Source organism: Mesoplodon bidens (assembly GCF_964165515.1).
Source record: "Mesoplodon bidens genome assembly, chromosome: 16".
Lineage (NCBI taxonomy): Eukaryota > Metazoa > Chordata > Mammalia > Artiodactyla > Ziphiidae > Mesoplodon > Mesoplodon bidens.
In genome coordinates this window covers 6071255-6089854 of record NC_138173.1, presented here as the reverse complement: position 1 = coordinate 6089854, position 18600 = coordinate 6071255, and the positions used below count along the sequence as shown (strand labels likewise).

At 43.1% G+C, this 18600-nt stretch overlaps 1 protein-coding gene across 1 annotated transcript in view; it reads left to right on the top strand.

The window, feature by feature from the left end:
- The first annotated feature begins 9839 nt into the window (after positions 1-9839).
- The window catches only part of BPNT2 (3'(2'), 5'-bisphosphate nucleotidase 2), a 29973-nt gene continuing 21212 nt past the window's right edge, over positions 9840-18600 (top strand). Inside the window, exon 1 of the mRNA XM_081258802.1 lies at positions 9840-10472. Coding sequence (XP_081114928.1) covers positions 10086-10472 — 387 coding nt within the window. The 5' untranslated portion in view covers positions 9840-10085. The remainder of the gene's footprint in view (positions 10473-18600) is intronic.

Below are 18600 nucleotides of genomic sequence, written 5' to 3'. Positions count from 1 at the left end.
GACTTCAAGTCCCTGACACAGCATCTCAGATAACTCTGAAAGACTCCTCAGAAGAGGCAAGGTGGTGGGGGGAGGGTGAACCCAAGAGATATAGGAGTTTTTGCAGCAAAGACCAGGTAGTTGGAACATCTAAAGATTACTGTGAATTAAGGAAAACCAGATATCTCAAGTTAAGGAATTTAGCGCTTTTCTGTGTATGAGAGGATGCAAAGTCTGGGCTCACTGAAATCATTCCTTTGATATGCACCCCAGCTCTCTGGGGCCAGTATTCTGTGCTTTCTCAACCTGAGTTTCCTCAGGACTCACCATAGGGAGTGGCTGCAGTCTGATGGCTGCTAGATGGCAGGTATTCTTTCCTTCCTGCGTTCCCTCAGGACTCACCATTGGGGCAGCTGTAATGTGATGGCTTGATGGCTGCAACATCCTTTGTTTACGGATATGGCAGGCAACATTTTTCATTCACATAATCATCCCAATAAATAAAACAAATGGCTTTAATTTAAAACACATTTAGTCAACAGCAGACCTATGCCAGCTGGCACAGCCCAATTAGGCTGGTCAGACCAGGCACAGGAAAGCAGGGCTGAGGAGCTGCCTCTGAGGCCAGAGCCCCTGGAGGGGATTTGGTGGGAGCTGATGTCACCCCCTCCTCGAGTCTTCCTCAGCAGCCACAGGACAGTGGCCTAAGGCCAGAGTCTTGGAAAGGGAGAGGGCATGGGGAGGGAAGGGTCTTGGAAAGGGAGAGGGCATGGGCAGCTGGCCCTGTCCCACAGGGGAGCCTGGAGAGTGCAAACACAGGGGCCTCCCTGTGTCAGCCAGTTCAGGGGCCAGGGGGGCCCAGCTGCCCCACCAGTGTTCCCAGTCCACAGGGAAAGAGCTTCCTTAGCCAGAAACAGCCCAGGAAGTCGATGTCTGCCAAGCGCCTGTAGCAAGTGGATGGAAGAAGAGTAAAACGTGGTCTTCACAGTGTTGAGAAATGCAGGTAAAGAATGAGAATTTTTGGTGGCCAGAGTGTGTTTCTTTGATTGCATGAGACTGGATCATGTTGGTGGAGAGTTATGAATATTATGCATAATTAGGAAGACAACGCAGTTCTAAAGTGAGCGGTAAAGGTGAGGCACACCATAGAGAATGGGCTGACGGAGGAGGCTGGAGGGGCATGAGGGTCACTTGTATGGGGCAGGGGGCTGCTGGGACTTGGGGCGCAGCGGGAGGGAAAATAGCTTCAGCAACTGAAAGAAACACCCCGTGTAACAATCTCATCCTCTTATTCCACAGAAACAAAACACTGTGCTTTTCTTTTGCATCTTTGTTCCCTCTAGTCTCAGCCCCAGGAGCCCTTTCCCGGACATCGCAGCTTTGGCTGAAGTAACATTAAACACTCAGTTAGGATGCCACAGGAGCACCTTTCCCAATTCTGGAGTGAGCATTTGTCCCCTCCTTCTATGTGGCCATAGCCTTGCTGTGATTAATGTAGACAATTGGCTTCACTTTTAAATGATGCCCTTGTTTTTCTTATTCAGGTTCATCTTTGTAGGACCCCAAGTCACAAATCCACCAGATGGGGGGACCTTATCACCAGCATGATTGATAGTCATTTGCCATGTGCTCCTTCAAAAGGAATACAGGGTGACCCATTCCCCAGTCATCTGCATTCTAGGTTGACTAAAGGAAGGGTTGTCTTTTCTCTCTTGATTCTTCTGTGTTTATTTCGACCTTCATAAGTCAGTGGGGAGAATGAGCTTGCAGATTGTGCAAGACAGAAATTGAAGATATTTCTTGGCCTCTTAGAACATTTCACCAGCGCAATCTTGTTGGGACAGGCAGTATGGCATGCCCGTGACCATGGCAGAAATGCCGATGTCAGCTCTACCCCCACCCTACTTTGTCTCGAAAGAGTCACACTGGCATGATATGCACCATCTGTTTCTTGACTTGGCCTGTCGGTCCTTCCTTCCTTCTTCCCTCCCTCCTTCCTTTCTTGCAAAAAATCAGTTTTATAATGTATAATTTATATACCATAAAATTCATCAATTTTAGGAGTTTGATTTGCTGAATTTTAACAAATGTATAGAATCAGGTAACCACTCCCACAATTAGAGAACACTTCTGTCACCTAGGGGTCTCTTGCAGTCAACTTCCTCCTGCTAGCCCGCCCCTGGATGTGAGCAGTATATAAAGAGCATGGCGGCATAAAGTCCCCTAGGGCTTCCTATTCTTTATCTACAGTAATTGCATTTTGCCGGTCATTTCTTAATTGGTATCCTGGAGAATCAGGAATCCTGAAAATCTGTCTACCTTTCGCCCACTTCTTCAGAGGCACCCGCTGAACTCACCACTTTCATTGACTTGCCCCATGTATATCAAAGATAAGTTTGCTCCATGTTTCCAAAGGTATGTCGCTCTAACTGACATCTCTTCAGAGGCTGAAAGAGCAGTCTGAGTTTAAAGAGAAAGAAATGCACATCTGAAACTAAATCAAGTAAACTCTACCTCCACCCTTGCTTCCTATTACCCTTTGGTCTGATTTAGATAAGGTTTTAGATCTGAGAGATGGCTACCCTTATTCTACTAACCTAAGGGAAGAGGAACAGATAAGAGTTGAGAACAAGGCCCAGTGAAGAATCGGGGGACAGGCAATGGCTGTGTAAATGTTGGCGTGGGGAGGTGAACAAAACACATAATAAATTCTTTGTTGAGTATGCATTAAGCGCGGTGCTGGGTTCTGGGACACCAACCCAGAATAGGCTGTGGGTCTTGCCCACAAGGAGCTCACAGTCCAGGAGGGGAGGCAGCCAGGTCACCAGGCAGTGATGATACGATGAAATGCACAAAATGACAGAGGCACCCCGTTTGCTACGGGAGTGAGCACACAGAGCATGAAGTCCAGGGACACCTCCTGGGCACTGTGATAGCTAAGATCAAGCTTGAAGAACATGCAGAGTATAAAACCCGAGGATTTGTTTTTCAGGGTTGTTCATGGTAGTAAGCAACTCATAGTGTAGAAATTGGAAAATATTAAAAATTAAGTGGTATCATTCAGAAGCGCTCAAGAAGTGAGAAAAATTTTTAAGTGCGATCTGAATCAGATTATATGCAAATCTAAAATGATTTAATTAAATTCTAAAAGACATGGCGGGTGTGGCAGAGGGAGATCGTGCCCTGTAATGGCGCAGGCACTGTGGCAGGGGCTGAGAAGCCAGGCTCTGCATTTGAGGGGCTGATGCTCTTGCTGCCTTCCCAAGGATGGAAGAACTTGTAACTTCATAATGACGTATGAGGATGTTAAAATGTTACTTGAGGGACTGTAGTAGATGGGTCATAATGGCTATAGCTGTCCATGGCCCTCCGCAAAGGGAAGCATCGGGCCATTGTTTTTCAAGTAACTATGGCTTTTATCAAGTGTGGGGATGTCAAATGAAAGTAATCTTGCTACCTTGGCTAAAATGACTCAACTAGCGCCAAGTACACCCATGTAGATGTATTACAGAACTACACCATGAGAAATAACTTGGCATGAAACGCTGCTAGTATGAGTGATCCCTTCAGGCTGGTGTGAACATGAGGCAGGCAAGAAAAAGTGGATCACTGGAGCTGGCTTTGTATTCTACAGGACTGTGAGTCATCCTTGAAGTACTCTGTGATCTGCTGAATATTCCAGTTTTAGAATGACTCTAAGTTGCTGAGAAGGTCCTGGGGTTCCTCATGACTGCAGATATTCTTACATAAACCCTTATCACCGAGAGCAATCTGGGTGTGCCTCACCTTTTCTAACTACAAAAGCCTTGAGGACAGGCAGGGTGAATGGGGCTCTAGGGTAAAGACAGATGAGCAAGAGACTTAGTTCTGCCAAAACGATAGGTGCTTCTGGAAGACACTTTGTAGCAGAATATAGTATCCTTAGTAAGTTCACGCTGCAGAAAAATGTATTTTCTATTTGCTTTTGGATTTAGATGAAGAAATCAAGTTGTGAAAATTGGCTTTATGACTTAATTGACGATGTGGGGATATTGACAGTCAAAAGCGGTGAAGGGTCTGAGATTTCACCCTACTGGCAGCTAGTTAAGTTAGCCTGCCAGTTTCATGGAAGCTGGCGGAGAATACGAGACTCCTGGCTCAGAGACAAAGCAATTGCGGCATTCAGAGTGTCAGCATTCCCACTTGTTTCTCAAGCCCCAATTCCCACGGGGTGACACTTAGAGGGTCAAGAATCCTGCACGCATGCACAGTGGCTTGCCTAACAGGAGAGGAACTTTGAACTTAGGGACCCTGAATCTTTTATAATTGGTAGTAAGCGTGCCTGCCATTATTTTTGTAGGGGAAACAAATAATAATGTACAGGAAACAAATGTGTCCTTTTCCCTGGAGGGAGATTCCATCTCTGTCTTTCCAAGCTCTTTGCTGTACAATCATCCTTGCAAAGATAAATCCTTGAAAAGGGAGTCAGTGCCTCTGCGGGAAAGACAAACAGAAAACACAGAGACTCACAGAGAACTGTCTCCCAACAGTGACCCATGAATAGAATCATGAAATAGATTTAGAGGGTTTAAAACCACAGAAGGATATGTCAGGTCATAGGGTAAGCACTGTTTAGTGAAGCTCTCTTTTGTTATAGCTATAAAGTGAAAAAAATTTTTTTTACCTTTTTTTCATTGGCAAAAAGTTTGAGACACATAGGCTAAGATATTAAATTATAGAGTTCTTACATTCGGGGTGACATGACTTGGCTTGAATTATAGTAATCTGTGCAGTAGTAACGTGTATTACATTGGGGTTCTTCTGTAATATAAATTTTGAACACAGTTCCATAGACTATATATTCTAATCATATTTGATAAACACATTCAAATGCTATTTTTTGCAAATCAGAACATTCCAGATACTAAATATTTTTTTAACTAAATGGGTTGGTGTTTTTTTTTTTTTTAGAGTTTTTTGATGTGGACCATTTTTAAAGTCTTTATTGAATTTGTTACAATATTGCTTCCTTTTATGTTTTGTTATTTTGGCCACGAGGCATGTGGGATCTTAGCTTCCCAACTAGGGATCGAACCCACACCCCCTGCATTGGAAGGTGAAGTATTAAGCACTGGACCGCCAGGGGAGACCCAACTAAATGGAGTTTTAAGAAGATGATTTTACCTTATTTAGGTTTTGGGTTGATAATGGGCAAAATGTGTAATATGAGTTCAGACTACCTACAGAAGAAAATATAATGTTGGAAATTTTACGTTATGAACTGAACTGATGCTTTGCCAAGCACTGGATTTAATAAAGAACACACACAAAAATTAACAAATATTTGACTTCTCAACAGCTCCAAAGCTAATATTTATTTCAGCTTACTTGTATCCTTGTGAAATGAATGTTTTGAACAGACAAAATGAATGTTGGGTCTTTAATGTATTTGCTAAATTCAATATTTGAAAAAAAACACTTCACACAATAGACAAAATTTTGTTAAAAATCCAGTTTCATAAATATTTACTGAGTTCACACATGCAAAAGATCTGAGTTAGGTCAACAGATATAAAGATATGTAAGATACCTACCTGGCTTCATGTTGATCATATGGATTAGAGTGATTATAATTTCAAAGGGTAGAAATTATATCCAGTTTTCTATTGTACATACCTACAACATTGCCTCTATTTTAAATAAGTTTTAACTATTATTATTGCTAAGACAAGGGCTGCAGTAAGGGTTATAATGCTAACATATTACTTTATATGAAGTGAAAAACTTACTCATTTAGTTGAGTATTTCTAAATCTTGGGGGAAATCAGTTTTAAGAATGGACATAGATCATGTTTCAGAAACTGACCATCCACAATCTTAACATATGCAAGACATTGTCCCAAGAATAGTATGATTTACCAAAGAGAGAACTTTAGTGGCAGAAGCAAACACCATATCACTGGATCTACTAAAAAACAGAATTATTGATTTTATAGGATTAAATCATTTAAGGGAAGAATATACAAATAATACTCTTTTTGGAAGTTTAATACTTAAACATGAAGAAATACCATCAGTTTGTTGTTTTGTTTTGCTTTCTCAGAAAAGTAGTAAAACCACTGTTACCTAGGGTTCACCTGGCCTGAACTTTTAATTAATTGTCCCCATAAAATGCACTTTTATACAAAAAAAGAAAAATACAAGGAAACTAACTGGCAGAGACTTACCAAAAACACACTAAGTTTCTCCAAGGTAAATGTGGGGGTCAGGAGTCATTCAGACAAACCAAAATATGCTCATCATTTAAGATGTTAATAACGTTTCATAAATGGGTCTGACTTATTTCACACACATTGCAGAGCAGAAAGAGAGGTGGTGCTTGTAGGAAGAAGGTAGTAACAACACCCAGGCATTCAGTAGAGCTCCTTGTCTGACGTCCTCAGGACTGTAGCAAGTCGGTTAACTGAGAAAACTCAAAGTGGGGAATTATAGAACAGATTAGACATCTTAGGCAATTAGAAGATGTAAATATATCATCATTTGTCTATCTTTTAGTATAAGGCAGGGCTTTCTTTGCTGGCACTTGTTGCAGTGTCAACTATATGGGTGACGCATTGTCCACAGGATGACCAGATTGGTTTCTTTAAGTTCAGCAATCTGATTTCAGCATCAGTTTGAACTTTCACAATTCTTTTTCTTCACAATCAGTTTTTGCTCCAACACCTAATTTGATGGAAATTTTTGTTTTTGGTGATTCGCCTTAATCAAGATATTTAACGCTTTCAGCTTTATATTTATACTCATGTTTGATTCTCTTATATGATATTTAATTTACGTGTAATTATAATAATAACCACAATGGCAAAATGGGGTTGAAATAAACAAAACTAACTCTTACGGTGTATATAAAGTTTTACTAGTGGGAGTGAAAGGGGGCAGGTGTCCCAAAAGCACATACCCTTACTAGGTGTGAGCACATAGAGAGGAGTATGTGTGAAGCCAGTTAAGTGGACGGTGGTTAAAGAAGTTTCTGCTCTAAGTCAATGCTCGTTGCCATCAGCACTTATACAGAAGAAATATTAGTCCTCATATTTTTCGACTCCTAGAGAAAAGATTATTTTTGAAAGATCAGTTTGCCTCAGTTCACAAACCTATTATCTTACATTTACTTTCATATAATTTTCATTAGTATGTATGCAGTTTTTCAAGCTTCTAGCAACTTGTTACTGAAAACGCAAGTTTCTTTCAATCAAATTCCTATGAAGTTTCAACAGCGGAATGGATAAAGAAGTGTGGTACATATATATAATGGAATATTACTGAGCCATAAAAAAGAATGAAATAATGCCATTTGCAGCAACATGGATGGACCTAGAGATTGTCATACTAAGTAAGTCAGAGAAAGACAAATATATCACTTACATGTGGCATGTAGAAAAAAAGGGTACAAATGAACTTATCTACAAAACCGAAATAGAGTTACAGATGTAGAAAATAAACTTATGGTTACCAGGGTGTAAGGGGGGGCGGAGGGATAAATTGGAAGATTGGGATTGACATATACACACTACTATACATATGATAACTAATAAGGACCTGCTGTATAGCACAGGGAACTCTACTCAATACTCTGTAATGACCTATATGGGAAAAGAATCTAAAAAAGAGTGGATATATGTATATGTATAACTGATTCACTTTGCTGTACAGCAGAAACTAACACAACATTGTAGATCAACTATACTCCAATAAAAATGTTTTTTAAAATTCCTATGAAGGTTCTAAGACAATATCGCTGTCCCGCATGTAAATTGTTCTTCTGGTCATAAAGTTTCTCCTAAGGATTACATGCTGTCTTTTATCAATATCCATTATCAGTTGTTACCTGAATACTAAAGCACTTGGAACTACAACCTTTAAACTCACTCTCATTCTTTGCATGTGCCTTGTCATCTTCTCTCTCAAGTCTTAATCCCTTTCCTGCAGTATAAATGCCTCAGAGCTTTTAATATCTGTGTGTCTCACGAAGGCTTTGTATAGTGCCACAGTGAGCATAGCCCAGTATTCCTTTCCACTATCCTTGGAATATACTATTAATTATTTTTACAAACCTCAGCCAGACTTTCCAATAATGCTTTTAATATTTTCATAACTACTATGCAACTCACATCTTTTGCTGATCTCATGGTGCAGTTTGAGGTGATTCGGTTGAGCTGAATGAAGCCTTCACTTCAACCCTGGTTTTTATATTTATCCCTGGATTTGGTAACCATAATTACCCTGTGTGACCTTCACCTTCAGATTTCTTTGGAAAGCAGCATTGCTTAATTGTGAAGTTGCTCCCCAAAGCTGACAAAGACGGTGCCAGTTCCTTAAGATATGGTGCCGTCAACACTCCAGGAACTGTTCCTACGTTGATTTGTATTTGTACGTGACTTTGTGCTGTGATTATAAGCGAGGAAACCAAGCAATCAATAGTCTTTGTTTATTGTATCTGTATAACCACAAGCAAATTCTACAGGTGCTCTGAACTCAGAGGAAGTGGTAAGAGTCAGCTGTCTCTAACAACTTGCTCAGCAATGGATGTTCATAATCCATTCTATATACCTAAAGTTTTTAAGGTCATTAATATTAAAGCTCAGGGAGATCAGCTCGGTGCTTTGTGACCACCTGGATGGGTGGGATAGGGAGGGTGGGAGGGAGGGAGACGCAAGAGGGAGGAGATATGGGAACATATGTGTATGTATAACTGATTCACTTTGTTATAAAGCAGAAACTAACACACCATTGTAAAGCAATTATACTCCAATAAAGATGTTAAAAAAAAAAAAACCAATGACTTTTGGCTGTGAACAGTAAAACCGGCTGCATTTTAAGTTGATTTTGTGTAAATATTCTAACATTTAAAATGATACTGCTCACCTGAATATTCACTTTCAAGATGGAGGATAAACTTACTAACGCTTATTATAATACTTATTAAAATTTAGTAAGGACTCATATTATTGCTAAAATCAGTGGCATAGTAGAAGGCAGTTACTTCTGTTAAATGCTTCTGCAAGTACATTTGAAGGGCCTATCTTGACCCAGAGATTACATACTCTAGATTGACGGGCCACCCTGAGACAACCTTTATATCGCCGGCCATTCCTCTGCCCCTCAGCCTCTGGAAGGCACTGTATGGGTAAGGTGGACGTGGCACCGAGGCAAGCCCGGAGTGTTTTCTCACATCGTGAAAGCCCAGAATCAAGGTAAGTTCTTCACCTGCCTAGAGGATGGTTTATTCTGGTGGGTGAAGGTAAAGGGAAAAAAAATCTATGCAGACATACAAGATACAAATGCATAAACGTTTAGACTGGGGCGCCGAAAGAATAAAGAGTCAAGTAAAACTCCTCCCATCCCCGCCCAACTCCCGCTCCGCCTGGAAGAGCGCCGAGAGGCGATTTAAAGCTGCAGGCTCTGCCTACACAAGCGCCGACGGAAAAAAAGCATAGGTTTCTCTTAAAACGGATTGCAACGTCCTCCGTTCCTCAATAATCAGAGTGATGGGTCGTCTAGACTGTCCCTATGGCTCTATTTCAGCCATACGCTGTCGTGCAAAGAGAGATTTAATTTAAATTTCCACACGGCACTCAGCATCCTTCCGTGCCTGGGAAGTAGCTCCGCCACATCCCGGAGTGATTTGAAAACCCAAACACCGCCGTCCGACCGGAATAGCTGAGACGCCGCCGTCCAGCACTGCCCGGAGCTACCGGCCGGCCGCCCCGCCTCCGGTCGCCCCGCCCAGGGGGAGGGGCCTGGCTCACCCCCCCCCGCCCCTCACCCGCGCCCCGCCCCCTTGCGTAACCCGGATACACACCCACGCTCCCCTTTCACCTTACGGCCGTTGGCTAACGTGTAAGCCAGGCGCGCGGGCCGGCTGAGTAACTGGGAGCGCGCCGCTCGGGGGAGTCGGGCGTGCGGAAAGGCGGCGAGGGGATTCTCGGCGCGGCTCGGCCTTTCCCGGGAGCGAGCGATGGGGCGTGCGGGCGCCAGGGAGCGGGCGCCGGTGTAGTCCGCTCGCTGCCCGACCCGGGAGCGCGGGCAGGTCTGTGAGGGCTGCCGCCCCGAGCGCCCGGCCTCCCGCCATGGCCCCCATGGGCATCCGCCTGTCCCCACTGGGGGTGGCCGTGTTCTGCCTGCTGGGGCTCGGCGTGCTCTACCACCTCTACTCGGGCTTCCTGGCCGGCCGCTTCAGCTTCTTCGGCCTGGGCGGCGAGCCGAGCGGCGGGGCGGCGGGGCCCGCGGCCTCGGCCGACGGGGGCACAGTGGACCTGCGCGAGATGCTGGCCGTGTCGGTGCTGGCGGCCGTGCGCGGCGGCGACGAAGTGCGGCGCGTCCGCGAGAGCAACGTCCTCCACGAGAAGTCCAAGGGGAAGACGCGCGAGGGGGCCGACGACAAGATGACCAGCGGGGACGTGCTGTCCAACCGCAAGATGTTCTACCTGCTCAAGACCGCCTTCCCCAACGTGCAGGTGGGCGTCGCGAGCCGGCGCTGGGGCGGGGGGCGGAGCGGGGGCCTGGGCGCGGGTCCCGGCGCGTCGACTCCTGCAGCAGCCCCAGGCGTTCCGGCTCTGGCTCCCGATTTTGCAGATCTGGAGATGGAGACGCACAGGTTTAGGTGCTCAAGGTCATAACAGAGAGTTCGTGGAAGAGCTGGGTGAGGTCGCGGGGCGTCCGACTCGGGGCGCGTGACCTGGCCCCTCCCCAGGTGTGCGCGCCCGCTTGGCACCTGGGATCTGGAGCTTTGGCTTCTGGGTGGGCCCTGCTCTCCAAAGGCAGAGAAAGTTAACTTCGCTCCCTGCCGCAGGCTCTTTTGTCGAATGAAAGGGTTGGACTAGCACCCCCAAGGCCCTCTAGCCTCCTTTCATCTAATTGCTGGAAGGGTCGTGACTGTAAAATACACGTTTTCTGGCGAACCTGCCAGGAACCAGCTGAAGGCCACGGTAGACGTCTTGCTGCAGAGCTCTGGGTGTGCAGGACATTTGTGGCTGGTGTGCCCACGATTTACTTTAGCTGTGGTCTCATCAGGACCCTCTTACTGGCATGTATTTGGGGGGCCCTTCAAGGAAGTGTTTCGAAGTATATTTCCCAGCGACTTCGGCCTTCTATCCCTTATTTACTCCAAAGAGTAAGGATTGAAGAACGTTTCTGGGGAAGGAATCGACATTTTCTTAGGGAAATCCAGACATTTTGGATTTGTTATTAATACTTTAAACTTCATCATTTCAGCGCAGCTGCTGTTGAATGAATAAAGCTTTTAAAAATGTATTACAATCCAGAGGAAGAGCTGCCGTAGTGTGGCGGTACTTTCTACGTTTTAGCTCACCTAACAGTAGATTTTGGCGACGGGGAAGAAAAATTGTTTCCAGTGGAATTTTATTGATTAGGTAAACAGTGATATGTAAACCCCAGCTTCTTTGGAAGGTATCTGACCTTTTACTGTTGTTCATGTAAGACTTAGGAGTATTGTCATTGTAGAATTACATATCTTGTTAAACCCTCTCTCCAGTCTGTTGTATTACTGCTTTTTCTTTTTTTGGTCTTTTTTTCTTACTTTTTTTTTTTTTGTCTTTTTAAAAATTTGTTTACAGTGGGAAGGAACTTTGGCTCTCGTATCACGAGCTGCTGGGTACCTGATGTAATTGACATGATAGCTGTCAAGCAAAACATAGAACATTTCAGGTTTTTCTTTTGCCCTGCTGTGCTTTATCATCACAAATAATATTTATCTTGTGTTTGCTTCTGGATGTAAGATGTGCTTGTAAAATTTCTTTTTCACTTCTCCGAAGCACATGTGTTCCCTAAGAGTTTGTGGAAAAAAACGGGAATTTCAGAGAAGTTGATATATGCTAGTTATAACAATAGTAATAATAACCATTTATTGAGTGTATTTTAGGTGTCCAGATCCTGGCTACATAGGACTTAACTTGATCCTCACAGCAACTTTAAGAAGTAAATTTTATTTTCCCACTTTCCACGTGGGGGACCTGAGACTCATGACACTCCGCTCCACAGTTTATATGAACTACCTTTAGGAGGCTACTTAAAACTTGTAGTATGATTTTCTGGGGAAAATGTAAAATTGTAGAAGCTTAAAGGCAATAATAGTGAAATATAGCAGCAGAGTTGACTTTTTAAAAAAGGCCAGTACAAAAATATTCTCAAATATTGAATATGTATATCCATATGTACGTGTGTGTTCAAATGTGAACTCCACCCCACTGCACATCTATCCAAACTTTTGCCTTGGGTAACTTCCACAGGATTCTGCATTTGTTTTCTCCCTTCTTAACAAATGCTGGGGGAATAGCTGCCAAGGGTGATGAGCTGCATTTTGTTAAAACACAAAAACTAAGCTTTTTTACAGATGTTGAAGTCTGCTTTTATGTAAAATAACTTTTTGTTTTCTCGTGACTGAATGTTTGCATGTACGTCTTTTGCGTGTCTTTTGTGTTCGTGTTGGATAGTGATTAGTGGAATAGAGGAGGTTATGTTCATTTACACAGTGTCACAGTAGAATGGTGTCATGATGGGCTGTCTCGTTTTGTCAGTAAGTTGTTAGACTAGAGGCCAGATGTTACTGCCATCTAGGTAGTGACTCAGCCCTACATTCTTTCCTGTCTCCTTCCCTTCCTCCAACACCCAGAAGTACAGTCTTAAATGTCTAGTTGTTTTTGAAGCTGCACCTGAAATTTTTTGGTGAAGATCTTAAGTCGAATCCCACTCAGTTTATGTCCCCATGGAAAATTAGCATTGAGAAACCACAGATCCTCTTTTCTTTTATCCTGGTGCCCTATGCATATGGAGAGAGGTCCCTTTCTCCCATGACTTCCCTGTCTGGAGTCAGAGGCTTGAACTTGCCTATCTTAATTGTTCACTCCTTAGTAAGAGAATATTGCAGGTGTCACTCACTCTCAACTGGGCAGTTTTGCCCCGAGGGGACATTTGGCAATGTCTGGAGATTTTTGGTTGTCACAACTGGGGGCAAAATGCTCTTGGCATCTAGTAGGTAGAGGATAAACATCCCATAATGCACAGAACAGTCCCCCTTAATGAAGAATTACCTGGCCTAATTTTTCAATTGGTGCCGAGGTTGAGAAGCCCTACTCTAAAGCAGTGCCTGTTGGACTTCTCTGGCGGTCCAGTGGTTAAGACTCCCCTCTTCCAGCGCTTCTACTGCAGGGAGCCCAGGTTTGACCCCAGGTGGGGAACTAATATCCCACATGCTGCCTGGCGTGGCCAAAAAAACACAAAGGTGCGTGCTGTCCTAAGAAAACTCAAGTTTGGCCTAGGATCTCTGGATTCCCTTTTGTCTTCAGTCTTTCTCACATTTGGGATCTTGGGAGAGTTCTCAGGGCAGCCTTTCTCCTCTTCCTAAATGCATTGTCAATGCTTGATTTCATTGTGTGAAAATAATAGTAACTGCAGCCATTTGTATGACACTGTCTCTCATTGTATGCTTGTGGATAATGATAAAAATGAAGGCTGAAGATAGATTTTTGGAGTGGATTTGCACTACAGAACACGTTTAGATTTATAGTTTTGATTTAATGTACAGAGAACTCTCTTTTTAATGGGCTCCTGTCCTGAATTTGTTGAAAGTTTTTGACAATGATTTATTTGAAGATAAAGCCTTCCTTGACCTCAGGGATGAGAGACTCTTCTCTCTCAACAGGAGTACTCACTGGAAAAGTTTGAGAAGTGCTAATATAGTGCAAAGAACACTTGCCTTAACGTCTTGTCCTGTCACCAGGCTAGGTGATCCTGGCCAGTCATTTAACTTCTTTGGGCTACAGTTTCCTCTTCTATAAAATTGAGATAACTAGTAATTTTATAATTAATACAGACATAAGCATCACAGACAGAGAAAAACCAAGTTCAAAAGAGTATATACATATATATATATATATATATATATATATATATATATATATATATATATAAAACCAAGTTCAAAGGCGGTATAGAGGTGGTAGTGTAGTAAATTCAAGTAGCCTGATGAGCTTGAAACAGATGCACGTGGGAGCCTTACTGTGGAAGAAATTAGGAAGGTAGGCAGAGGCTAGATCCTGTGCTAGTCTCAAAGAAGTTTGAATCTGATCTTTAGTTTAATCCTGGAGTACTAAAAGAAGGCCAGATTTACCTGACTTTTCTTGAAGCCTACATGATGCCATACTTTGTTTGGGCTTTGGCCATTGAGAGGTGAGTGAGACCAGTTAGGAGACTGTTTAAATAGACCTTGTGAGAGATGAGGACCCAAACTCAGGCAATGGGAAAGCTATACTCAGCTTGTTTTACTAGCCAACATTTATTTCGTCCTTGGTAAGTGGCAAGCCCTGAATTAAGCGTTTTCTTACCATTTATTAATTTACTCTTGACAACAACGTAGGAGGTTAAGTGCTATTACCTCCATTTTGCAGGTAAATAAATTGAGGCTTGGAGAGGCTAAATAATTTGCCAAAGGTTACACAGGTAGAAAATCATCTTAGGCTCGCAGAGATTCACTTAATGGTCTGGGAATTATCTCAGGTCTGTATAATTCTGTGTATAGGGCAGCATAGGAGTAGCAAATAAAGTGTCCTCTTAACTACAGTTTTTTAAAGGTTGAAAGAGCTCATGGTGTAGATGCTTAGAGAATGGTTTGGAGGGGGTAGACCAGTTAGGAGGCTTTCTCAAGTGAGAGATGATGCATTTTGAATTGGGGGTCATGGTTGTAGAGAGGATATATGTGGAAGGATATGAGAGCATTTCTAGGGATGTGTGTCAAAAGTGACTTCTGTTTCTGGCTTTCACAGTTGGTGTTTTGCTGGTGCTGAAGGGCAGTGGAGGGTGACAAGTACAAGAGGGCACGTGATGAATGCCATCTTAGACTAGTTAAGTTGGAGCTGCCTTTGAAAGGTCCAAGGGGACTTGTTAAAGTGGTAGTTGAATATATGGGTCTTAAGCTCTGAAGAGACATTTGAATTAGAAATATACATTTGTGAGTCATCAATGTTGTAATATTCATTGAAACCAGTTTTGGACAGGGGTGCTTCAGGAGAGAATATAGTGTGAAAGGGGAAGATCAGGGCCTAGGACCAAGAATAACAAAAACTGAAAATAATTGTTTAGTAAGAATACTAGCAGCCAGCTTTTATTAAGTGCTTACCCTGTGTTAAGCACTATGCTGTTTGTTTGTTTTGCCTGTTGTATTTCATTGATTCAGCCAAAGAACCCTATAGGAAGGTATATTTATCACCCACTTTTAGCAATAAGCACCTACTCTTTATAATGGTTCTGTGTGCAGGTCATTGGTAAATTTTGTGAGTTCTCTTGGTGTCTTGATGAGAAGGAAGCAAAATTTAAAAAGATGGGAAGTAAGGAAATAGAGACATTAAGTAAAGACAAGTCTTTCAAGAAATTGGGCTCTAAGGAACTTGGCTAGGGTATTATGTGGGACTAAGAGAAGGTTCTGTGGATTTTTTTGTTTCATATGTTTGTTTTTAAAGTGTCAGACATCAGAGCATGTTTATTTATAGGGGTATATTTGAGAGGTAATAGCTGGCAGTAAAAGGCTTCTGTAGGTAAGAGGAGAAGAAGACAGCTAGAGAGCTATGTATATCCATTTAGAAAATAGTTATTGAATGCCTACTGAAAGCACGGGGTGAAGCATTATATCCAAACACTTATTAGGGTATAATGATTTAGGGAGAAATGCAGTAAATGCTACCTTCTTAAGGCATTAACCAACAGTTTCTTTGATCCCAGAATAACTGAACTGTCATATGAATGGCACTAATTGTATTTTAGGGTCTTGATTTCTTATTCTTCAATTCCTTGGTGAGGACTGAGACAGATAGGCAGTAGTGATGAGAGTAGATTGAGTGGAAGGTCTTACAGGGAAGAAACGAAACTGCATTGATGAAGAATAATGTTGTCAATCAAGAAGTATTTATGTAGCACCTACTGTGCCAGGCCCTGGTTTGGGCACTGGGGACAGAGCTATAGTAATGAAGGAAACTGTGTCCTTGAACTCACAGAACTTATGTTCTAGTGAGTCAAGATGGATAGTAAACATATAAACACATACGTCAGATACTAATGAGAGCTTTGAAGAGAATAAGATTGTGTAGGGAGAGGGGTGGGGTGGGGTGGGGCCCTGCTCTGGCCGTGGTGGTCAGGGAAGGCCACTCTGGGGCCCTGTCATAGGGGCTGAGAACTGAATGACGAGAAGCAGCCAGACCATCATGCAGAGGTTTGGGGAGAGTGTCGATGAACAGAAGAGTACAGGTGCAAAGGCCCTGAGGCCAGAGGACCAGATGAGGGCAAGTGAGTCTGGAGTGTAGTAAATAAGGGCACAAATAGAGAAAGGTTACTGGAGCCAGATCATCCCGGACTTAACCTTGTAGGTGATGGTAAGGAGTCTGGATTTTATCTCGATGTAATGAGAAACCATTGGAAGGTTTTAAGCAGGGAGTGACATGTTGTGATTTAGGAAGATGTCAGGTTGCTGGGTTGAGAAGTAAAGCTTCAGAAAGGCAGTAATTGATCTGTTTTGTTCACTATTATATTCCCTTGCCCAAAGCAGTTTAGAATATGTAGTCATTAAATTGTTGTTGAATGAATGAATGAATCAGTGAATGCACGATTGGAGGCAAGAGCAATCAAAGGCTATTTTTGGAATCCAAGTGAGAGAGCGAGGGTGGTTCAGGATATATTTCTTGGTATACATAGTGACAGATATTTAGAATCGAGAGCTAGAATTTCCAGGGCTTACTGGCTGGTGGAATGTGGAAAATAATTGAGGAAGACTTACACTGGTTTTGACGCTAACAACCGTTGGTAAGGCTGTTTACAATGGTGGGAGTGTTTATTAAATTTGTAGGTGTGACGTGGTAGTAGCAGGTAACAAATAGCTGTTGTGAAAAAACAGATCAGGTAATTGTGCTGGTGTTTCTCCCTTACCTGACTCTCAGTGAAAATCTTTTCAAATAAAGTTCTCTAACATGTTAGCACATACTCAGTTGAAAGAATATGAAGAAGCTGATGAACTCCACGCAAAGATCTTAATCATTAAGGCACAGTGATAGGGCTTCCCTGGGGGTCCAGTGGTTAAGAATCCACCTTCCAAGGCACGGGACGCAGGTTCGATCCCTGGTCAGGGACTAAGATCCCACATGCCACAGGGAAACTAAGCCCACGTGCTGCAACTACTGAGCCTGCGCACCACAACTAGAGAAGCCTGTGTGCTGCAAGTACAGAGCCTGCGTGCCACAAGTAGAGAGAAACCCATGCATAGCAACAAAGAGCCCATGTGCCGCAATGAAAGATCCTGTGTGCCACAACTAAGACCCGACACAGCCAAAACTAAATAAATTAATTAAAGAAAAAAAACGCAGAAAAAAAGGCACAGTCGTTGCCACTCAGACTTGGCACTACCGTTTTTGTAAAACTAGAGTGATCAAGACCCAGGAACTGCTTCTGTTTTCCTGGTGTCACATCCATTATTTGTTTTAAGTTTATTCTGGTGTTTGCATGTTCTTACTGCTGCATTCATTCACTGAGGTGGCCTAGCATTGTCATTAAGAGCGTGGGCTCTATAACCAAGATACTTTAGAGTGATATTTGCAAGATGGTAGTATAGGAATTCTCTATTGTCATTCCCTTATAGAACATTGATTTTGGCAGTCACCCATGGACAGGAGTTTCTTTGTGGGAGTCTGGGAGTCCAGCGGAGAAGTTTCAGCACATTACTGAGACAAAAAAATCCAAAAATAGATGCATTGAAGAGGGTAAAAGGAACATTTTCACTTTTCTTATGTTGCCCCTCTGTCAAGGTAACACAGCTCAGTGCCAGGAGAGACAGACCCCTTCAGCCTGTGATTTCACCCACAGGAGTGTGTGAGTGACTGCCTGGCTTTTCTAGCGATGCAGGACACTGGCCAAAAGGCCTACTTTTTTTTCACCTCACCTAGATTACTGAGGTGATCTGCACGTCTGAGGGGTTGGGAGAAACTGTGGGAACACCTAAATCAGGACTCAACTCGTCAAACAGATGCCACTAACCTCTTGGCAAATGCCATCAGGAAGCCTGCCCATAAGCCACTGGGGACTCCTTACCTGCAAACCCCCCCAAGTGGCCTGTGAGCACCCCCAACAATACACGCCTCACCCACACCACCCACCCGCTTTGGCCTGATTTTGGCACATGCTCCCACAGACCGTGAGATTAAGCCTTTGCAGATGGCTAGTGAACAAATGCAGAAAGTCACCATGACTCTGGGATGGGGAAAAGGCTCACAGACTTGAGCATTTCAGGACACCACCCTAGAGAAAACAAAAGAGAGGCTCCCGGCACTTGGCCTGGCTTTAGGGGATTGAGATAAAGCAAACTATAACAAGGGACGAAGAAGGTCAATCTGTAATGATAAAAGGGTCATTTCGTTGGGAGGATATAACAGTTGTAAATACCTGTGCACACAACATCGGAGCATCTAAATATATTAAGCAAATATAGATCTGAGGCTAGAAAGAGAGCAATGCAACAGTAGTAGGGACTTCAGTACCCCACTTTCAGTTACAGATCATCCAGACAGATCATCAAGAAAGAAATAATAGACT